Source organism: Grus americana, chromosome 20, assembly GCF_028858705.1.
Source record: "Grus americana isolate bGruAme1 chromosome 20, bGruAme1.mat, whole genome shotgun sequence".
NCBI classification, from domain to species: domain Eukaryota; kingdom Metazoa; phylum Chordata; class Aves; order Gruiformes; family Gruidae; genus Grus; species Grus americana.
In genome coordinates, this window is record NC_072871.1 from 11065466 (window position 1) to 11084148 (window position 18683).

General features: G+C 48.2%; 1 protein-coding gene across 2 annotated transcripts in view; it reads right to left on the minus strand.

Moving 5' to 3' along the window:
- The window catches only part of COL5A1 (collagen type V alpha 1 chain), a 156266-nt gene extending 138117 nt beyond the window's left edge, over positions 1-18149 (minus strand). The window contains exon 1 of one of the 2 annotated variants that reach the window (XM_054848417.1): positions 17833-18149. In XM_054848417.1, coding sequence (XP_054704392.1) covers positions 17833-17932 — 100 coding nt within the window. In that variant the 5' untranslated portion in view covers positions 17933-18149. The remainder of the gene's footprint in view (positions 1-17832) is intronic. The other variant, XM_054848418.1, reaches the window with a different exon arrangement.
- Between the last annotated feature and the right edge of the window lie 534 nt (positions 18150-18683).

An 18683-nucleotide genomic window follows, 5' to 3' on the forward strand; every position in this document is an offset into this window, starting at 1 on the left:
TTAACCACTTTTTAAACTGTTCTCTCCTTAACACAAGACATTTACCTTGACATTATCCCCTTTATTTGTTTTAAAGGCTCACAGCATCTCTTGTTAAATTTATTTTCTTCCTTTATCATCAGCAGGATAATAATACAAGTGGCCTTGAGCAAGGTCACGAGTCAGAGATGAGACTGTTCATCTGCAGCTCCGAACATTAGACCATACTGACTTGACCAACCAATAAGCCTCCCCTTAATTACTTATGTTAGCCATTAAATGTTAATTAAGCATGTGCTTTAAGCCTTAAACTGGCATTTTTTCTGCCACTACAATTTAGTCCGGAATGCATCGTAACCTTCCCCTCAAGCACATGCACGAGAACCTGCCTCAACACCCAAGCGTTCAGCAGACCCTCCGTGACGTGACAGCCATCCTATGAAGATGACCACTAACGTGCCACCCTATGGCCCTTGAACAGTTTTTAACCAGACCCCAGGCTGTTTCGAGCAGACAAGCTCATGGGGCAGGAATCTGCTCACACACCATCTATGAGGAGCTGCTGTTGACCACCTCCATCCACATGCAGCCCAGCTGGGCAGCCCCAACCACCCGAGCAACTCCTGTGCAGACCTGGGTGGGGAATTTTTATTTGTTTGCTTCTTTCCATTTCATAAATCAAGACCTATCAAGAAACACCTGCTCTTCAGAGCAAAGCACACCAGAAACCACCTCTCACCACTGCAGAGCTCCCCCTTCCTTCCCAGCTCCACCATCTGTCCCATTCCAGCAGAGCTGTGAGTGCAACCAGCACTTCTGTGCCTGCAGTTAAACTACTCATCTCCCTTATTTCTCCTCAGTTCTGCAGAGGGCATCGGGAAGAGATCCTCTTTCAGGCCCCTGATCCGCACAGCAGCGAGCTTGTCTGTGGCAAACTCACTTTCTGGTTCTTTCTCCTGCAGAAATTGCACAGTATCTCAAAATGGCTTTTTTGACTTCAGAAAGCACCATGGTTAACCAGCATAGACACTGACCTCCTCCGCCAAGCACACCTTTGCACTCAAACAAATAAAAGCATCATCCAGGCAAAGGCACCAGAACGAGAGTGCCCTCCTCATCCCAAAGCACGGGGATGTACGAGGATGCCCTGGAAGGACAGCTGGCTCCCAGAGATGCATTTGGAAATGCTGCCAGTCTACACCACAGCCATCATGGGTGGCAAAGCAGCAGCGCGGCCGGCTGAAGAGCTGAAGGCAGAGGGAGGAAGAGGCAGTAACTGTGGCAGGGGATGAAGCTGGATCTGCAGAGATGTTCTAAAAAAGCTGGCTGACAGGACGAGCAGTGGTACGGCTGGGGACAGTAAAGGTAGCCAGGTGAATGAGGGATGCTGCTCCAGCCTGGTGACTGAAAACAGAGCTGGAAATGTTTTCCCAGATAAGTCTGTGCCTGCATGAAGGCCAGAGCTTTGATCAGCAGCAGAAGAGGGATTTTGATTAATGATATATTGATGAGGTAGGAAAACAGCTTAGCTGTACAGAACCAGGATACCACAGAGCAGATCCTCGCATGGTACAAAATCAGCGTCACCCCACTGAAATCCCAACAGAAGTGGGCAATTCCTTGCAGGGAAAGATCCTTCTCCTACACATAGGAAAACCACAGTCTCAGCATATGACAGTCAGCGCAGGAGAAGTTATCGGGTCCTTTGTCTGGACATGATCCTTGAAAAGCAGCCAGCCAGGATGAGTGAAGATGCCACTGAGTAAGAACATTTCAAATTCAATGATGACAACTATTAAAGTACCCACGGAGGCAAGTATGAGGGAGTCACACAAAACACTGCCAGCTTTAGGCAAAAGCAGATGGAAGGATAATCTGAACTCCAAGCGTGCAGTCCCATCCCAGGGGAGCCTTACAACACACAAGTAGGAAATATTTGGGAAAGTTTGGAATCTTGTAATTAAAGTTCCTTCCAACTTAATCCAAAGAGAAGACTCATGTGAGCCAGCATGGCTGGGTATGCACAGGTAGAAAGGGAGCTGAAAAACTTTTCAAAAAAACGACTTACTGCAGTTAAAAGAAGGGTCAAGGGGAAAAAAAATACAAGCAGGATCAAGTCTAATTAAAGGAGCAAAACTAAGTGACAGCTACAAAAAGGCAGGGGCTATTTTCATACGGAGCAAAGGGTCACTGGCACGTATTTTGCAGAGCCCCAACACCCAGAAGGCAGGAGAAAAGAGGTCCTTTGTGAGAGCGATGGGGAAGCATGGGAACGCAGCAGCCCTGGGGTAGCTCAGAGGCATTACTGTACTTAGCACAAAAGAGAGGAACAATAGAGGGCAAAAGGAGACGGGCCTGGTTATTTTTCCGGGTATGGTAGGCAAGGGAGGGCTCAAAGTGTTGGGAGAGACACTGGAAAAAGTGGCCACTGAGGAAGGGAGAGTACCAGGGCCAGAGAACAGCCCGAGAGGCACGGGACCACCAGGGTAAGAACGGGGGAACCCTAAATTAGGGAGAGTTAGAAGTCCTCTGCTAACAGCTATTTCCCTACAGTAAATGGCAAACTGGCAGTCTGCTGGAAGAACTGCTACAAGGTGTCTCCTGAAAAGAGAAGCAAAACCAAGAAATGCAAAGGATCAACAGGAATTACCTAGAAGAGCCCTTGCAAGAGCATGCTCTCTTTTTATATGAAGCAAAATGCAGGATGGAAACAAGACACATTAAAATACATCCACAGTTATTGTTTCCAAGGCTCTGGATGAAGCCTCTCAGCTCTGCTTCTGACCCAGGGCCTCCATGAAATACCAACCATCTCCCCGGAGCTCCACGCAGCTCCCGGAGCCAGGACAGACACCAGGCAACAGACCCCAGGACTGGAACAGCAGAACAAGAACAACAGTTTTGGTTACTCCTTCAATTCCAACAGGACCATCTTGAAACTCACCCACCTCAGTTTCCAAAAGTGCCAAGAGCTCCAAGTCTTTGTTCAGGGAGCCGCTAAGCTGAAATTCAGTCCTTCGTTGCCTTAACTTGGGCACCCCGATCCAGCATCCATCCCTGGAGCTTTGCCACCATCTGACCAGAGCAACTGCTCTACAACCCTGCCCAGCTTGGGTACTTCCACAACTCCTGTCCCCAAAGAGCCTGAGAACTTACCAAGACACTGTGCAAATAAAACCCAACAGCATCATCTTGCAGATAAAGTAGAAGGGCAAAAGACTACAGGTAGAGCGCTCACTGGGGTGCAACGAGAGGTGCCCGAGCAAGCACGGGGATACCAGCACTGCAATCACAAGCAAGGCACTTCCCAGGCAAGCTACTGCATTCGTGCCATGCACAGCAGGGAAGAAATCCAAGACAAAGTTAGCCTTTCACTCACCAAGCCCATTCTTCCCTACCAAGACTAAACCCAGCTTTCCCCATGAAACCAAATAAAGACTGGTCATCCTGCTGCAAATCCCAATCCTTACATTGCTTCCAGTCATAGTTCAGTGATTGCATTTCAGGTCCTGAAGGCTGTTCCTGCTGCGGAGTGTGCAGCTTCACCCCGCGCTGCTGAAACGGAGACAAGAACCGCTCCGTCACTTCGGTTCAAGTCTGGTAGTAATTAGTTTCATTGAGTTTGACATTTGAAATAAATGAAGTAAGGAACATGCTTCCACCATCTGGAAAAGTGCATGCTGACACTTCCAATCATTTGTGCATCCACTCGTGAATGTGTATAAGTAATGTTTGGTATTTTTACATATAGAGAGAGAAGGTAAATGACACATCAAGGGCATCAATCCATGCAGACAAGTACAGCAGCCCAGCACCACTCATCATATAGATGAGCAAAAGGCATGTTGAGCAGTGGAAGCAGCCAAACGAGGTAAGAAAATATTTGGGAAGCAGACAAGGCAAATGCCAAGAAGAGTTATCAGAATATTTCGAGAAGACATTTATACATGGAGCATGCTTGATATTCTCTCCATCACTAAAATAAGCAATATATGATGTACTTTGTACTAGGGTATACAGAATAGCTCAAAAGTGATCTGTGTACATTTCCTATGCCCTCATTCATTACTCAAAGGGAAGACAGACTTTTCTTAGCTACAGGAAAACAAAGTTTGTCCTTACAAAAGTGCAAAGAGGTCACTTACAGTATGTTCCTCTTCCCTTCATTAACATGCTGAGATCTTTTTCAGACCAAGGAGAAGGGAGGAGACATTCCCTTTGACATTAAGGCAGACATTCTACAAAATATAACATCAGCTGCATACAAGACTCAAACCCATGAGAGTTTGGAAAGGACTCTGCCCTTTTCCAGTGCCATCCTGGCTCCTCCTGCCTGTTCCCATCACAAACCATCAGGACACACATGCAGAGAAGTTCCAGGTCCATCGCTACATGCATGGATAACGGAATAAAATAATTCCGTATTAAAACCAGGACATTACAGGTCAAATTCACCACCGTGTCAATTCAAAGCAGCCATAAACCCAGGCTAAGCATTGCTGAGGTCGGTGGCACAAAACAGGAGTTTAACACTAACCAGGACCGCCCAGCCTATATAAAAAGGCTCCAGTAAGGCCGGAGCTGCAGTGCACACATTGAGTCCTCCTTGTTCCATCTGTAAACACCTAAAATAATCATATCGAAGCCCTCAGTACTACGGAAAAGCATTTGTGCTCTTCGCACCCAAACCTTGATGGAGCATTCATTCCTCTCCCGTGGCAACGACCTCCTCTCCAAGGGGCACTGACATCTCAAGCCCCACATCCATCCCTTCCTCCAGGAAGCCCTACATATGAGAAGACACCTGCGAGCACAGTAAGGCAGAGCTGCTCAGCACCGCAGGATGCTCTCAGACCCGTAAGCCTCACCTGCGCCAAGTATGCCCCTGCCAAACTGCTGAGCCATGGCGTGGCAGACTTCCAGGGGCACAGACAAAGACTGTGCCTTGCCTAGAGCAGGTTATTTCACCTCCGAGTTCTCCAGTGATTGTTTCTCACTAGGCATTACTTCCTAGAAGAATTTTCCACATGCCTTATTTAATCCTGCGTAGACTGACATTACACAGGCATAACATACCTGCCTGCATTAAAACCCCCTCTGCTATCATTCATTGCTCACTAAAATGGAAAGAAAAGTGTTGAGAAAGATCTGTTTCCCCCAAATACATTTCTCAGGGCACATCCGTAGCCTTTGGTCCTCAGCATAGAAGAGCCCATTTCAGTTTCACAGAAGCTCCCCCTCATCTCCTACGCTTATTTTCAGCCTTTCCATTGACCGAGATTTCATATAAGATACCCTGAGGCTGGGCATTTTGCCACTACCAGAAAAACAATCAACTTGGCCCCACGAGTCACAACAGGGGCAGGTCTATGGGGACCCAAATCCCACCTGGGTTCTTTAGGGGCCACACCAGCTAAGTCAAAGATGTGGCAGATTTCACTCCCCAAAAAGCAGATCTTTCAGCTTCATCCTTAACAAGCTTAGTCACAAATTAGCCCGCTTTGCTCTGGCAACAGAGACTCGGCTACTTCCAGGCTTGCAGGAATCGTTCTCGCTTTAGCAGCGTGGCTGTTCGTTATTTGGCACGAGTGTCCCCAGGGCAAGAAGGGCCCCGGCTTGTCTGGCCAAGGCTTTGGAGAAGGGAGCTGCAGGGAAGGAAGCACGCTGGGTTACTCAGTTACTCTCAACGTGCAGAACATCTTTAACTGATGGTCTGACTCTGACCATTTCAGAGCATCTCTAAGTTTATTGGTATGAATTTAAGTACCTTCAAATGAGGAACCCAAAGCTCTTTATAGATATTTCCACATCCAAAACACTCCAGTTTTCATTCTGGTTCATATTTCATAGGAAAAAGTCTTAATCAGCTTGGTGTTACCCAAGCCTATTCCCCATTGCCACAAGAAGTCACACTGCATTTCCCTAGGCTGAATCCCAACCAGCACCATGAATGCTCCACAAACTGCCAAAAAATGCAGGCCTGTGGGCAATGAAAGCAGCAGGGCAAAAGCAGCGGTAGAGAAGAGATGAAAGGTGGGTTTGTGCTTTAGGTCTGACGATGTTATGCTACTTCACAACCTAAATTCCCCACGTCAGCAGGAGTCGGGTCCCAGCCCCGCATCCACCCACAGCTCCATGTGGACACGCTCCTGCAACAGAGCAGCGCTGCGAGAGCCGGACTCCCAGCCAAGCAGCAAGAAAAATCCCATCCCCGCGCAAGCACAGCACCCTGGGCCAAGACAAAACGCAGTGTGTAAGCGCCAAAGGGTCAAACCAAAAATCCTGGCCCATGCACAGGGATGACTTTCCCCTCAGTGCACAGGAATCCCCTAAGCAGGGACCGCAGCTGCGTTCGGAGGCTGGGTACAGAGCACCCCGTCCAGCATCCTTGGGCACTGCTGCCTGCCAAAGGCTGCAAAGCTGCTCGGCTGCGCTTCCCCATTTAAGGAGCAACGGCCTGATCCTGCCCAGCGCTTAGCTCAGCTCACAGGGAGCATTGCAGTCAGACCCTGCTGTGGGAACGTGGCTGTGGTTGGAAAAGAAAGGGATGGTGAGACACCGCAAGAGGACTCGACCCTCCGTGCCAGCTCTGGAGAAGGGTTAAGCATGCTGCTGCCTTTTCTATACATAGTCTTGTAAGACAATAGCTTCCAGCGCATAAAGGCTTTGCTGCTTCCCAGTATAGCTCTTTAATTACAGAGCACTGGGAAAATTGATATTTCTAGAGCAGATATGGCCCTTATTGTTTTTCTGTTTTGCATCCTGCAGGGAATGAGGACTGAAGTTGTAAAAAAAAAAAAAAAGCCAGAGCCAGTTCTAAGCACTGGGGTCTGTTTGCTCCTTCCAGTCCCAGCTCCTGAGGTCAGCAGGGAAAGCATCCAACAGTTGCAGAAAGACAGATCATTTTAATTTAAACAGTTGAGAGAGGCAGAGCAAGGGACTTTCTCCCAAAGCATACAAGACGTGATAATATGCCTCTCCCGATCCTTGCAAACCCTTGCAAGAACATTCCTAGCAGTTTTCCTATACGAGCACCCGCCAGCGTATGCCAAAGGCAACGACCAGGACGAAAGCCGCTTCCTCCTCCCATCCTCACATTGCTTTTGGAGCACAGAAACGATGAGGGGATTTCTTCGTGATCTGCCCTCCCTGTTACAAAAAGCAGAATACCCCACAGGATCAAGAGAAAAGCATCAGCCTCATCAGGAAAAGCATCTGCAGCCGCAGGGCTCCAGGCAAGCAGTCCTTATCCTTCAAGGAATCGACAGCTTTCCAAGCTGAGACACTGAGCAGCCCGTGGTCAGGGAACAGACACTGTACTCGGGGGGATGGACAGACTCATATCTTCCAGGGGAAACCCTCCGAGGGGCACGTCCGGCATGGCTCCTGCCCTGCGGCGGGATTGTCCTGCACGGTGGCTCCACGGAGTCACACACACCTCACACTGCCAGAAGCGTTGTCCTGCTGCCAGCAACCAAACACACCCACCACCCACCTCATCTACCTGCAGAAGTCTTTAACTTCCACGCAATACCAACGCGAGGGTCACAGACCCAATGCTTCACTGCACAAACCGGGCACGGTGCTCCCATGCACGTGAGCTAGGAGCCATCGACTCCTGCCTTGCTACACCCCTGGGTCAGCATCACCTATTGCATCACTAGCAAAACAGTGCAGGTTCCCAGTCATTTGATAGCACATGGAATGTGTGAATTTTGGGCCACCTTGGATCAAAGCTATGCTGGTAAATTCCTTTGAAAGTTGTTTATGGAAGCGATCTTACATTAGGTGGGCAAGAAAAACGGCTTAATTTTCTGCTGAAGGTGTATTTTGATGGGGGAGGATAAGTCAAGATTCTACAGCTTTAGTTATTTTTTTGGAGGAATACGTTTTACACCAGAGGAATGATTTCAGAACAGAAAAATCCAATGGCTAGAAATCAAAAATGTAAATATTTTTATGTACTGTCTCTCAGGATTCGTATTCTGCCAAAATACCAAAGCAGTGCTGGACAATATGCAGGGGTGTCTGCCACAGCACACCGTCTTGAGTCCTTTCCAGGACAGTGAAAAGCAATTAGCCAAAATGCTGATAAACCCCCCAAAGGGGGGTGTTTCAGCCATGTGAAGGAAGAAACCCATAGGTACAGGAGCCCATGACTTAAACTGTACTCCATTAAAAAAAGCATTAACAACTTCTGAACCAGCTTCTGTTTTCTGGTCTCCTGGCCACCACTGCTGTTTTATTGAAATTGCCCCAGCAGTATCAATTAAAGGAAAATTCTGGCCAACTCCCCATCCTATCCCACCCACTTGGCATTAACCCATCCCAAGCTCACCGCTCCCCCTTCCACACATGCAACCCACGAGCCGCATTTCTATTTTCAGCGCTCTGCCAGTGTGGTTAACCAGCTGCCTGGGGCTTGTTGAATGAAGCTTTCGGGCAGGAAATTAAAAAAAGCTTAATTTACAACCAGGCATTTAGTAGGGCCAGGGCAGGGGAATGGACCCATGCTTACCTCCAGGCACCCTGCAGATGCCACCACCCTGCTCCGCCGCTGCAGCTCCTGTCCCCAGGACAGTGCAGGAACCGAGCTGGGACCCTGCTGGTACCCATTGCTCGAGGGGCACGCGCCTTCCCACCAGCATTTCAAGAGATAATCCTGTCCCATGGCAGCAACTTCACAACACTGCTAACCCTTGCTCTAAGTGTTGGAGGCTCAGTATTAGCAGTCTCCAGATGGTTTCGGAGGAGGCCTTTTCTTCTGGATACCCCTGGGTGTATAAAGCCCCGTGCAAGAGCTTACTAACCCTACAAACTCCGGCTGCTTGTTTTGCAAAACAGCAGCAACAAGCCCAAAGATTCCAGAATATTACCCGGATTTTCCACACACAGCCTACATCAGCAGCTGCCTTTGGAGCCCCTGGCAGCTACAATTGCCAAACCCCAGCTCCAGCCCCTCGCTAAATGTTAGGTGCTTGAACACTTCAGCAGATCTCAGCTGAGATTTACTCTTGTAACTCCCTGAAAGTACAGTGAAACAGAGCTGTTTGGCACCAGCTGAAACACCTGGCTTGGAAGCTCCTTTTTTTCCATTTCTTCTGAGCAGAATGACACTTGTATTCACAGTGACTCATCTCCTTGACCTTTCTGTTCACTTTTAATGGTGCAAGCTGGAAATAAGGGCATACGAACAATGCATTCATTATTCAGCCGGTGAACTGCAGCCCTCAGACCAAATCGCTACCCTGCAGCAGACAAGAGCACACAGAGTAGATATCTCATTCCAGCACATCTAGGATGAACTCCCTTAAAGACCACACAAATCCACTGCGTAATTCATATTTGAGGGGTGCAACTGAAGGAGCTGCACAAAAAAAAATCACTGTGTAAAATGCTTGCAGGAGTACAAGAGATCCTGGGAAACTGGCAGTGTCATCTCCAGGAATTCAGCTGCAATGAATTCTTACTTAAGTATTGTCTTGGAAACAAAAAAGGGGGTGGAGGGAGGAACAGCAGAGGAAAAGAGGCCAGCGAGGCTCTCACTGAGGACACGTGAGCTCAGCCAAAGCACAGCTCTTTCCTGTATATCCACACTCAAAAAATAGAAACCCCAGCTGACATGCAAATGAAACTCTAAATCTGGCCACTAAAGCTTCCTGATGGTCCCTTCAAGCAGGGACTCCAGCAGACCCCGCAGTGACCTCTCCTCTCCAGGAATTCCCCCCCATCACCTTCTTACAGCATTTCCAGCAGAGCTGCAAACTCCCCTGTCCTTTGCAAATTAGAGCAGCGAAGTGCAGAAAGGTGAGGGGGAAACAAAGGGCTTTAAACAGTTTGCTTAAAAGCTGAGCCAGGAGAAAAAACTTATTACTTTATTTACTCTGAAGGAATTAGCATCTCCCCGGCTGCAGATGCACAGCTAGATCCAGGCAGGGATGGCACACAGGGTCATCCCAAGCTGACAGTATGATTTACCTGCATTCAAGCTAGGCAGATCATCCACATCTTCCACAGGATGCAGCTTCTTAAGGAGAACAAGAGGTCACCTCCCAAACATGCCCCTCCACCCCTCATTAGGAAAACTGGGTGCCCAGCTCCTTTGGGTGACATCCAGACACTGTTCAGGCTAATGGCAAGCTGTCCCTGAGCACAGCCAGACTAAGGTTTGGCCTCCAGGTCTTTCTCCAGTGAATCTAGAGCAGCAGGGCTGAGCACCACAAGGAATATAGCATCAGGCACGGATGACTTCTCAAGAAATCAAACCAAACCTATAGGGATGAATGCACTTAGCAACAAAATACACTGAATTACTTACATCAGCAACACAGCTGGATGTCATCACACCAAAGCCAGCTAAAAGAGATTGACATCAGCTCACCTGGTCTCCTGCCCCTGCCCACAGCTCAGCCTTAGCATGCAAAACCCTGCAGGGATATCCAACTTCAGGATCCAGCACCCCGCTTCCGTTTGCATCCCTCCACCTTCCAAAGGTGGTGTTTTTCCCCAGGAAACTAAAGTATTTGTGTGGCTGCCTAAGAGATCCTCTGCCTGCTTTGGATTTCATGTATAGAACTAATGCTTCAAAGTGTTCTGCGAGTGGTCAGTATAACAGCATGGTGGTCTGCATTGTAGCCCACCATATAATCTGCAAGAAATCTGTCCAAATCTAGGGACAAAATCCAAACAACCTTCTGGATTTGCAGTGTGAGGCACTAATGCTGCTAGACAGGAAAGCACTGTCCCAGTGAAGTGTTTTTCAAGCAGAAAACTCCTAGACCACAACCACTAAGATAACCTGAGGCAAAGGGATGAAAAGAGACTCTTAGAACGCTTCAGTCCTTGAAAACACACATCTTGTTGGCATATCAGCATTAAACTTGTGTTAAAGCAACACCTAATGCCAGGTTCCATACAGGGAGACAGGATCAGGCCCCCAGGCACTGGGAACAGGGACTTGCCTAAGAGCTGGGAGAAAGTCTGCGGCAGAGGTTAGGAACAGGCACGGGTGTAGCTCATTCAATGCCTAAACTGTCTTTTATTCCTCTCCAGCTTATTACACAATCTTGAAGGAAAACTCCGGCATTGTAAATACATTAATACCATTTTCCTAGTTTCAAAAAATGACATCTCAACATTGTGAAAGCTTCCAGATGATGCTAAGAAACCTGCTGGCTTCTGGAGATAAAAAGAGCCCAGACTCAGAGCAACCAACCTCAAAAATGCCTTTTGTGTAGCTCCTTCATTTGTTTATTTTAGTTCTAAAGATTTTCCAGACACATCCACAGAGAAACCATGGCATCATTTGGACAGTTCACTCAGTGTTAGGCTTCAAGAGCCTTGAAACCTGCCAACAGTAACCTGCTGGCTAATTATACCATGTTGCCAACCTGAGGTTTTTTCCATATAACATTAGAATTTAACACAATTTTTCCATTCTTTCATGTCTCAACTTTTTTTGTTTTGCTTGTTCTTCCCAAACTGGTTTTTTTTTTTGTTTCACACTAAGGTTTATTTTATTTTTAAGAAAAACTGCCAGCTTACAAACTCAGTACCTTTCACATAAGCTCTAATCTAGCTAGTAAGAATAAAATCTTTGATATGCAGCAAGACCAGACTGCAGCTGGAGAAGACAGTTCCAGGAACCTCTCCAGCAAGCCAGGAGAGCAAAGGAGAGGGAATGCACTGCCTACCTTAACAGCTGAAGGTATAGGTAGGCAACACCAGGAGGCAGAAGAAGAGTCTTAAGGGTCTAAAGATCGCATCCTGCTTGCCTTGGTCAAAGCTTTGCACCCACAGCCAGACAACGAAGCTGCTAGCTCAGGACACTGCTATGCTTTGCTGATGCTCAGCCAAAGGGGAACAGCCAAATTCCAGCAATGAAACTGTTCCCTGATACAGATGTGAGGCTGTCTGCCTTCTCCAGAAAGCACGAGATACTGTCCATCTGGAAGGGTTTCCCCTCCAAAAAAATCTCCTAAAACCTCCTGAGAAAGCCACCACCCCATTAGCAGGGAATAAAAACCCACCAACATCTTCAGACTGACAGCTCTGTACAATAGCTGCACTCCAAGAGGGGCCATAACCAGAGAGAAATAATAAAAAACCCCCAAGAGCCAAAAAGGCGCTGAGCAGTCCTGATCCAGAAGAACATAACCAAGCACAGAGAAGCCCCATCTCAGCAGAGCCAGAGCTTGGAAGGAAGCACAGGAGCAGTGCCTTGGGTTGCATCAGCCCTCCTTGGGGCTCTCCCACCACATCAGCCGAGCCAAGGAGAACCCCCTTCATAGGGACAGTGTCTCCCAGTGCCATGCCAGGACCGGGTCCTACTGCTTATATCAGACTTGCCATACATCCAAGACAGATGGTTGCACTCCATACTAGAAGGAAGCTAGAAGTCAAGGACCTACCCAGATAGTGCAGGGAAACCAGTGGAGATTATCTCAGAACCACAGAAGCAGCATAACTCATGTGTGCACATGCCTTTGCGGTGACACGGACTTCTATGTGGGACAAATCCTGCAGATCTTAAGTTTGACCTAATTCCAGCAGATGACTGTTTCAGGCCTCAACATTCCCAAAATATCCTCAGCAATATCAGAGACCTTCAGCAGAGTCAGGGCTTTCCTAAATACGTGATGAGTGGAAGTCTACACTAGATAAAAGCACAGAGTGGAAGAAGTCTTCCTCCACGTGAAAAAGTCTGAGAAGAGATGTTTTGTGGTTCATTCTTGGTTTATTTCCCAGACAATTCTTCTCATTTTAAACAGATTCCATTTACCAAAATCTAGGTATTGAAAAGTTATAACCATGTTTGCAACAGAATCCAAATAATGTTTTAAACCTTCTTCTGCAAAATAATTCATTTTATAGAACAACAGTTGCATCCTGAGGATAAGCCTCCTGCTAAACAAACCAGGCGAGTACATACATATGTGATGAAGCACCAAATTTATACCTGTAACACAGCAGGGATTTCCCCCGTCTTAGGGGCTGCTACACTTCAAAGTCAATTCACACGACAGCAGAGCACGAGCTCCAAATGGAATCACTTTTCCCAAATCACCCCAGATCTGGGCACCTCCACCCCGACCCACAGCACAGACAGGCTGGTCCCTGGTGCCCAACGCCAGTGCCAACCAGCTGGCCAGAGAGGCTCCTAACTCAACCTCTGGAAGCCCTTTGAGGCCAAGCAGCCCCCACCTGCACCCCCCGTTTGAGCAGGGTCTAGACCACCTCTGCGCCCGCAGCGTTTGCTGCCATGCAACAACCCGGGGGGCTCAGCTCCCCGCTCTTCCCAGGTCCCACCATTCTCCAGACGCATCTGCAGGCAACCACACAAACACATAACAGTAAAACCATCAATCACCATGGTGATACCTTATTGCAGCATTTTTATTTTTTTTATAGACTATCCCCCCAGAGGCCAGCTGGCCTGCCCCCCCTTCCCTTCATTACCCCCAGAGGTTTGCCGGGCCATAAAGCCCCTAACCCTCAATCTGCTCGTGTGGAAGCGTTCCCAGCAGCATCGGTCCGTGCAGTTTTTCCATGTGTAGACTGTCATGTTTACACAGTGATGGGCCATCCATCCTCCCTCTGCTTCGGGAAGGGCAGCTCTGCAATGCGGCCCCAGCATCCAGGTAGTGTGGGGAGAGGGAAGGTGCAGGGAGCGGGTCAAAGAATCAGGGCACAAGACAAAGTAGAAAAAGCAACTGTTAAGAATTGTCAGTTTGCTTTACCTCTAGAAAAGAAAAAACTTCAGTCTAAGAGCAGTTTCCTGGAAAGTACTCCCACAGATTTATTTCTGAAGTCCAGAAAAGCTCAGATTATCCAAGACACATCTATAAATGGTACTTCACACAAATACCTCTGCATTAGCAGCATATGCCACAGCAGTGCCTTCTGCTTCCCAGCATCTGTTACCACACCGTCTCATCTTAAAGGCTATATCTTGAATTCAAAGCAGTTGTAAGAACACATACTCTAAAAGCCTATGCCCCGAAACCAGGCTGCAGGACAGAAGGGGAAACTGAGTCACCAAAGCAGCGACGACAGACAGCATCAGGACCAGACCTCAGCTTCAGTGTTAGAAGAAAAGCAACTGGGCACATGCTACCAAGGGTGACAGGACATCTACATGTCATTGAGGGTCTGAGCCTCTTGGATGGTACCAAGGATTTTCATGCTGGAGTTCTGAGAAAAAGAAAAGCTACTTCAAAATTAAAACTTATGCTGACCACTGGTGGTACCAGCCATACGAATGGCGCTCCAATTAACCACGGGTAGGGTGTGCCCAGTTAATAAGGCTCACACCTCCACCACCCTCCCGCAGCAGAGGTGGGAGATCAGCGCAGGAGCCGCACTACGAGTCTCACCCCAAAGGCTTGCAATGGGCATTAGCACAGCCCCTGCAACACCACGGTGTGCTGCGAGTCGTCACGAGACAGAAACCTCCTAGCTGGATTTGCTCTGCACTTCAAAAGCCACGAACCTGAAGAGTCCATCTCTTTCAACGAGAAGATGTAAGGGGCAGGGACAGTACTCATTCAAAATAAGGACACATCCTCTTTACAGTCCCTCCCTATTTTTCCTAGGGCAGACTGTCTGCAAGCAGAGGTACACCAAGCCAGCTTTGTTTATTGGATTACCCTCGCTCTTAACAAGAGGTTTCAGATGTGAGGATCCAGTATTAGCAATCCAAGCTAGTCGTGCCAGCAGGCAAGTCCACGCTCTCGTCCCTCTCTGTGCACCAAAAATCAGCAACTCTTAACAGGTTTTGCCTTAGAGCTACCCCTAAAGACCGGAGATGAAATGGGATTTCTCCAATCCCCAACAAACTATTGTCCAGATGACACTGCAATGCTTCGTACTGAAGAGCCAGAGTTCCCGTTAGCTTTGGTGGGAGCCAACACCACCGGCTCCTCAACCACGAGTCTGAAACCAGCTCCCACATCCAGCACAGCTACAGCACCACGGGGAGGCAAACGCAGGAGCAGCCTTCAAAAACCACCTTCAAGCAAACAGTCAAAGATTTTTTTTTTTGTCTTGACCCCAGCTTACATGGAAGAATAACATATTACCTCAGCTGAATGCCTCAATCACATCCCCTGGACAGGGCATGTCCGACAGCTGGGTGCTTTTAAGCTAAAATCCTGTTCCAATCTGGCAATTCATGGACAGCATAATCCAGGTTTTACACTGGAAATCAGATCTGCCCATCAATTCCAGACTTATAAAGTCATATTTCTTCTTGTAAAACAATATCAACACTTTTGATTGGCAAAATATTAAACAAAACACTTCTAACTGGCTGGACAAAGATATTTTTTTTTAGCTCATTCTAGATGGCTGGGGAAGAGCCAAGGAGAGAAGCAACAGATGGTAACAGGATACTTCAAAATTTCCAACATTTTTATTGCTTTTAAAGGGCATGCCATGTATTCTTATTACACTTTTCTTTGCCACTAAAGGAAACTGCTGCTTCCAAAAATTTTCACCCAGAAACCTGATTCAATTTTATAGGGATTTGTAAAAGCAGAGACAGATTCCAACTTTGTCTGTGGGTTAGATTTTTGTGTGACATCATCTGTTAAAATATGGGAAAATCTGAGCTGGAAGGGCAGTGTTCAGAGGCAGTTCAGTTCATGCTGCTTTTGACATTGTATTTCTCCTCCTGGAAACCCAGTCTGCGAGGTTTCTTCCCCTTTCTTTGGAGCCACCTGATGGATCTGCTTGTGAAGACTACAGAGAAGAGTCACCGCTCTCCATACAGAGCAGCTGATTAAAATGAAACTGAAACAATCTGAGCTGAAATAAAACCAAAGAGAACTTGGAAAGATTAAAAAAAGAACTATAATGAGCATTAGTCAACGCCATCAGCAGTCCCAATGCGACTCCTCCCTCATCCAAATTATTTGATGTCCTATTAGGAGGCTCATTAGGAAAACTCAAAGCCTTTCACTGCAAGAGTCATTGCTTGGAGCAGAACATTGGCCCTACAAAAGCTCTCCAGCCACGCACCACAGCATTACCTCCAGCCAGCCGTCTGCTTCCTCCAGCTGCAACCCACAGCTGGACCCAAAAGTGTCAGAAAAGTTACCAGGTAACTTTAAAAGGAGCTAAGTCTTCTGCTGAAGCTGTCTGAAGGATGCACACTGACAGACAAAGTGCCTAAGGATGCTCTGAAACCGTTAAAACATTAGCAGACAAAAGAAAAAAGAAAACTTTGTCATCTTTCCTTTGAAATAGTTGAGATTGGTAATAATTCAGTTTTCAACTAATACAGAGTCAGAGTGGCCTGACAAGCTGGCTGCACAAAAAGGGAAGCCAAGCTGAGTAGTATCGCTCTGGTATTCTCCTGGTCAGAAAGCTGCTGTAACAGCCCAATAGTTCTGCAGTACAACACAAACTCCTGCGGTAGCTCCCACTGCCCATAACTTCTCCTGCACTGATGTTCTAGAGGCATTTTATATTCATTGCCTAACAACTTATTTTCCATCTTGCTTAGACTTTGCAAGCAAACCATTAATGAAAGCATTCCTCATACACCCACCTTTTCTTCCTTAAGGTCATTTTAAGAACCTAGAAGTTACAATAATTTGCAATCACGCTGCTATATACAGAATCCCACATATATTTGTCCTGGTAACACACAAGCAACCCTGCAAACATCACTGCCTGGGCTTCCCAGGAAAAAATACCCGGAGCACGCAAAAATCAAGCATAAAAGTTGAATCTCAGTTCAGCTCTTCAGAGCACTTCTCACTGTTCCCAAGTTACCCTACAGAACTCCATCTACTTTAACTTTCTACATTTCAAATTCAGCTTTGCCAACAAACCGCTTCTTAGTCTTTCCCTTGAAAAACAATATCAAAAGACCTCAGAGCACCAATGCCTCCATGTGTCCGCTACAAACTCAGAAAACACTCTGAAAACACAGAGGGAAAAAAACTTTTCCAGCAGATCCACAAGTCTCCATCTGCCCCGCTCGGGCACTTCCCAGCCCACCCGGGGAAGGCAGAAAATTGAAAGCAGAGCTCTAGAAAGACTCAGCAAACCCAAAGCTGGTGAAATAAAGTGCTTAGTCCCCCTCCTGCACGACTGTAAAAAAAAAAAGACATTCCAGGATTTTTTCTGGTTGCATGTCTAGTGCCGTGGCACATCTGGTACTTCACAGAACTTCCTCTTGCCACGCTCAGCCACAATTTTAGGGAGAAACCCTGCAAATTGGGGCTGGTGGGGCAGAGTGCACCTTGGGGTCCCGAGCAGAAGGGGCTGCAAAGCTTCTGTGTCCCGAAATCTGCCGCTTTGATGTGGAGGGGGGGAGCAGATTACTTCTGGACAAAAAGTTTCTTCTCCTCAAGAAGGAGGAACTACACAAGAAGATAGGTTTCCAGTTGACTAAATATATATTCACCTATATATACACAACTAAATATATATCCACCAATATATGCAGATATATAAAGACCTAGAGCCTCCAGAAACAAATCCTGACTTTTGCCTCAGAAAAAACAAGCTCAGCAACAGGCAGCTCTGCTCTAAGAAAGGCGAATAAAGTATTGTTTTAAGTTTTTTTTCCCCTTTTACGGGCCCCCTGACAAATGGCATTCAGAGACTCGGGCAGCTAAAGGAGGTTGTGTGGCTTTTTTCGCTGGCTTTTTTTCTTTTTTTTTTTTCCCCCCCTTCCCTCGGAATGCACTAAGGGAAGACAAACGCTTTGCCCCGCACAAAAGCCACCTCGCCCTCCCCACCCGCACGGCCCCGCACGCCGCTGACACCCGCGTCCCTCCCGCGGCAACCGGGACTCGCCGCCCCGGGGATGGGCTGGGGGGGGCCGGGGGGGCCGCTTACCTGCCCGGCCGAGGGACAGGGCACCCAGCAGCACCAGGGCAGCGGGTACCGACCAGCTCCGTATCCAACTGCGCCTTTTCCACCGCGTGTGCGTATCCATGGTCCACAAAAAACGGGGTACCAGCTCGGGACAACTCGGGGGAAAAAGGGGGGAAAAAATATATACAAGCGAAGAAAAGCTGCTCAGACCCCCCCCGCCAGCCCCCCCCGGAGAGCAGCCGCTTTATAAAGCCATGGGGCGGACGGAGGGCTGTCGGGGGCTCCGCCGCGCTCACTCCCGGCCCCTGCTTGCTCCTGCAGCGAAAAACTTTTCTTTCTCTCCCCCCACCCCCCTTTTTTTTTTCCTCTTCTTTTAAACCCAAGGCAAGACTTTGTCAATCTCGGAGCCGAGCAGCAAATCAGGGCCGGGCGGTGCGGCCCCCCGGCCCGGCCCCCCCCGCCACCCCCCCCCCGCTCCCGGCCCGGCCCCGCGGCAAGTTTGAACGCTGCGGGGCTGCAGCAAGCGGGCTGCCCCGGCCCCCAAAACAGGGCTTCTTCCCCTTTTTTGCCGCCCCCCCCCCCCCCCAGGACTTAGCACAAGCCGGAGTTTTTTCTCCTTTCCCCTCCCAGCCCCCTGCTCTTTCCGGCTCCCGAGGGAGACAGGGCCCGGGGCTTGTGGAAGCATGGAAAATGCAAGGATTTGGCAAAACAAGTGAGGCCGCCGCTGCAAAATGTGCGTGCAAGGGGTAAAAAGTGCAAGCAGGAAGGAGCGGAAAGGGAAGACTGCATCCCCTGCCAGGCTAGCTGGGCGCTGGGCTGGCAAACCCCTCCTCTGGCAGGGCAGCCAGGAGCACAGCAAGGGATGGAAGCGC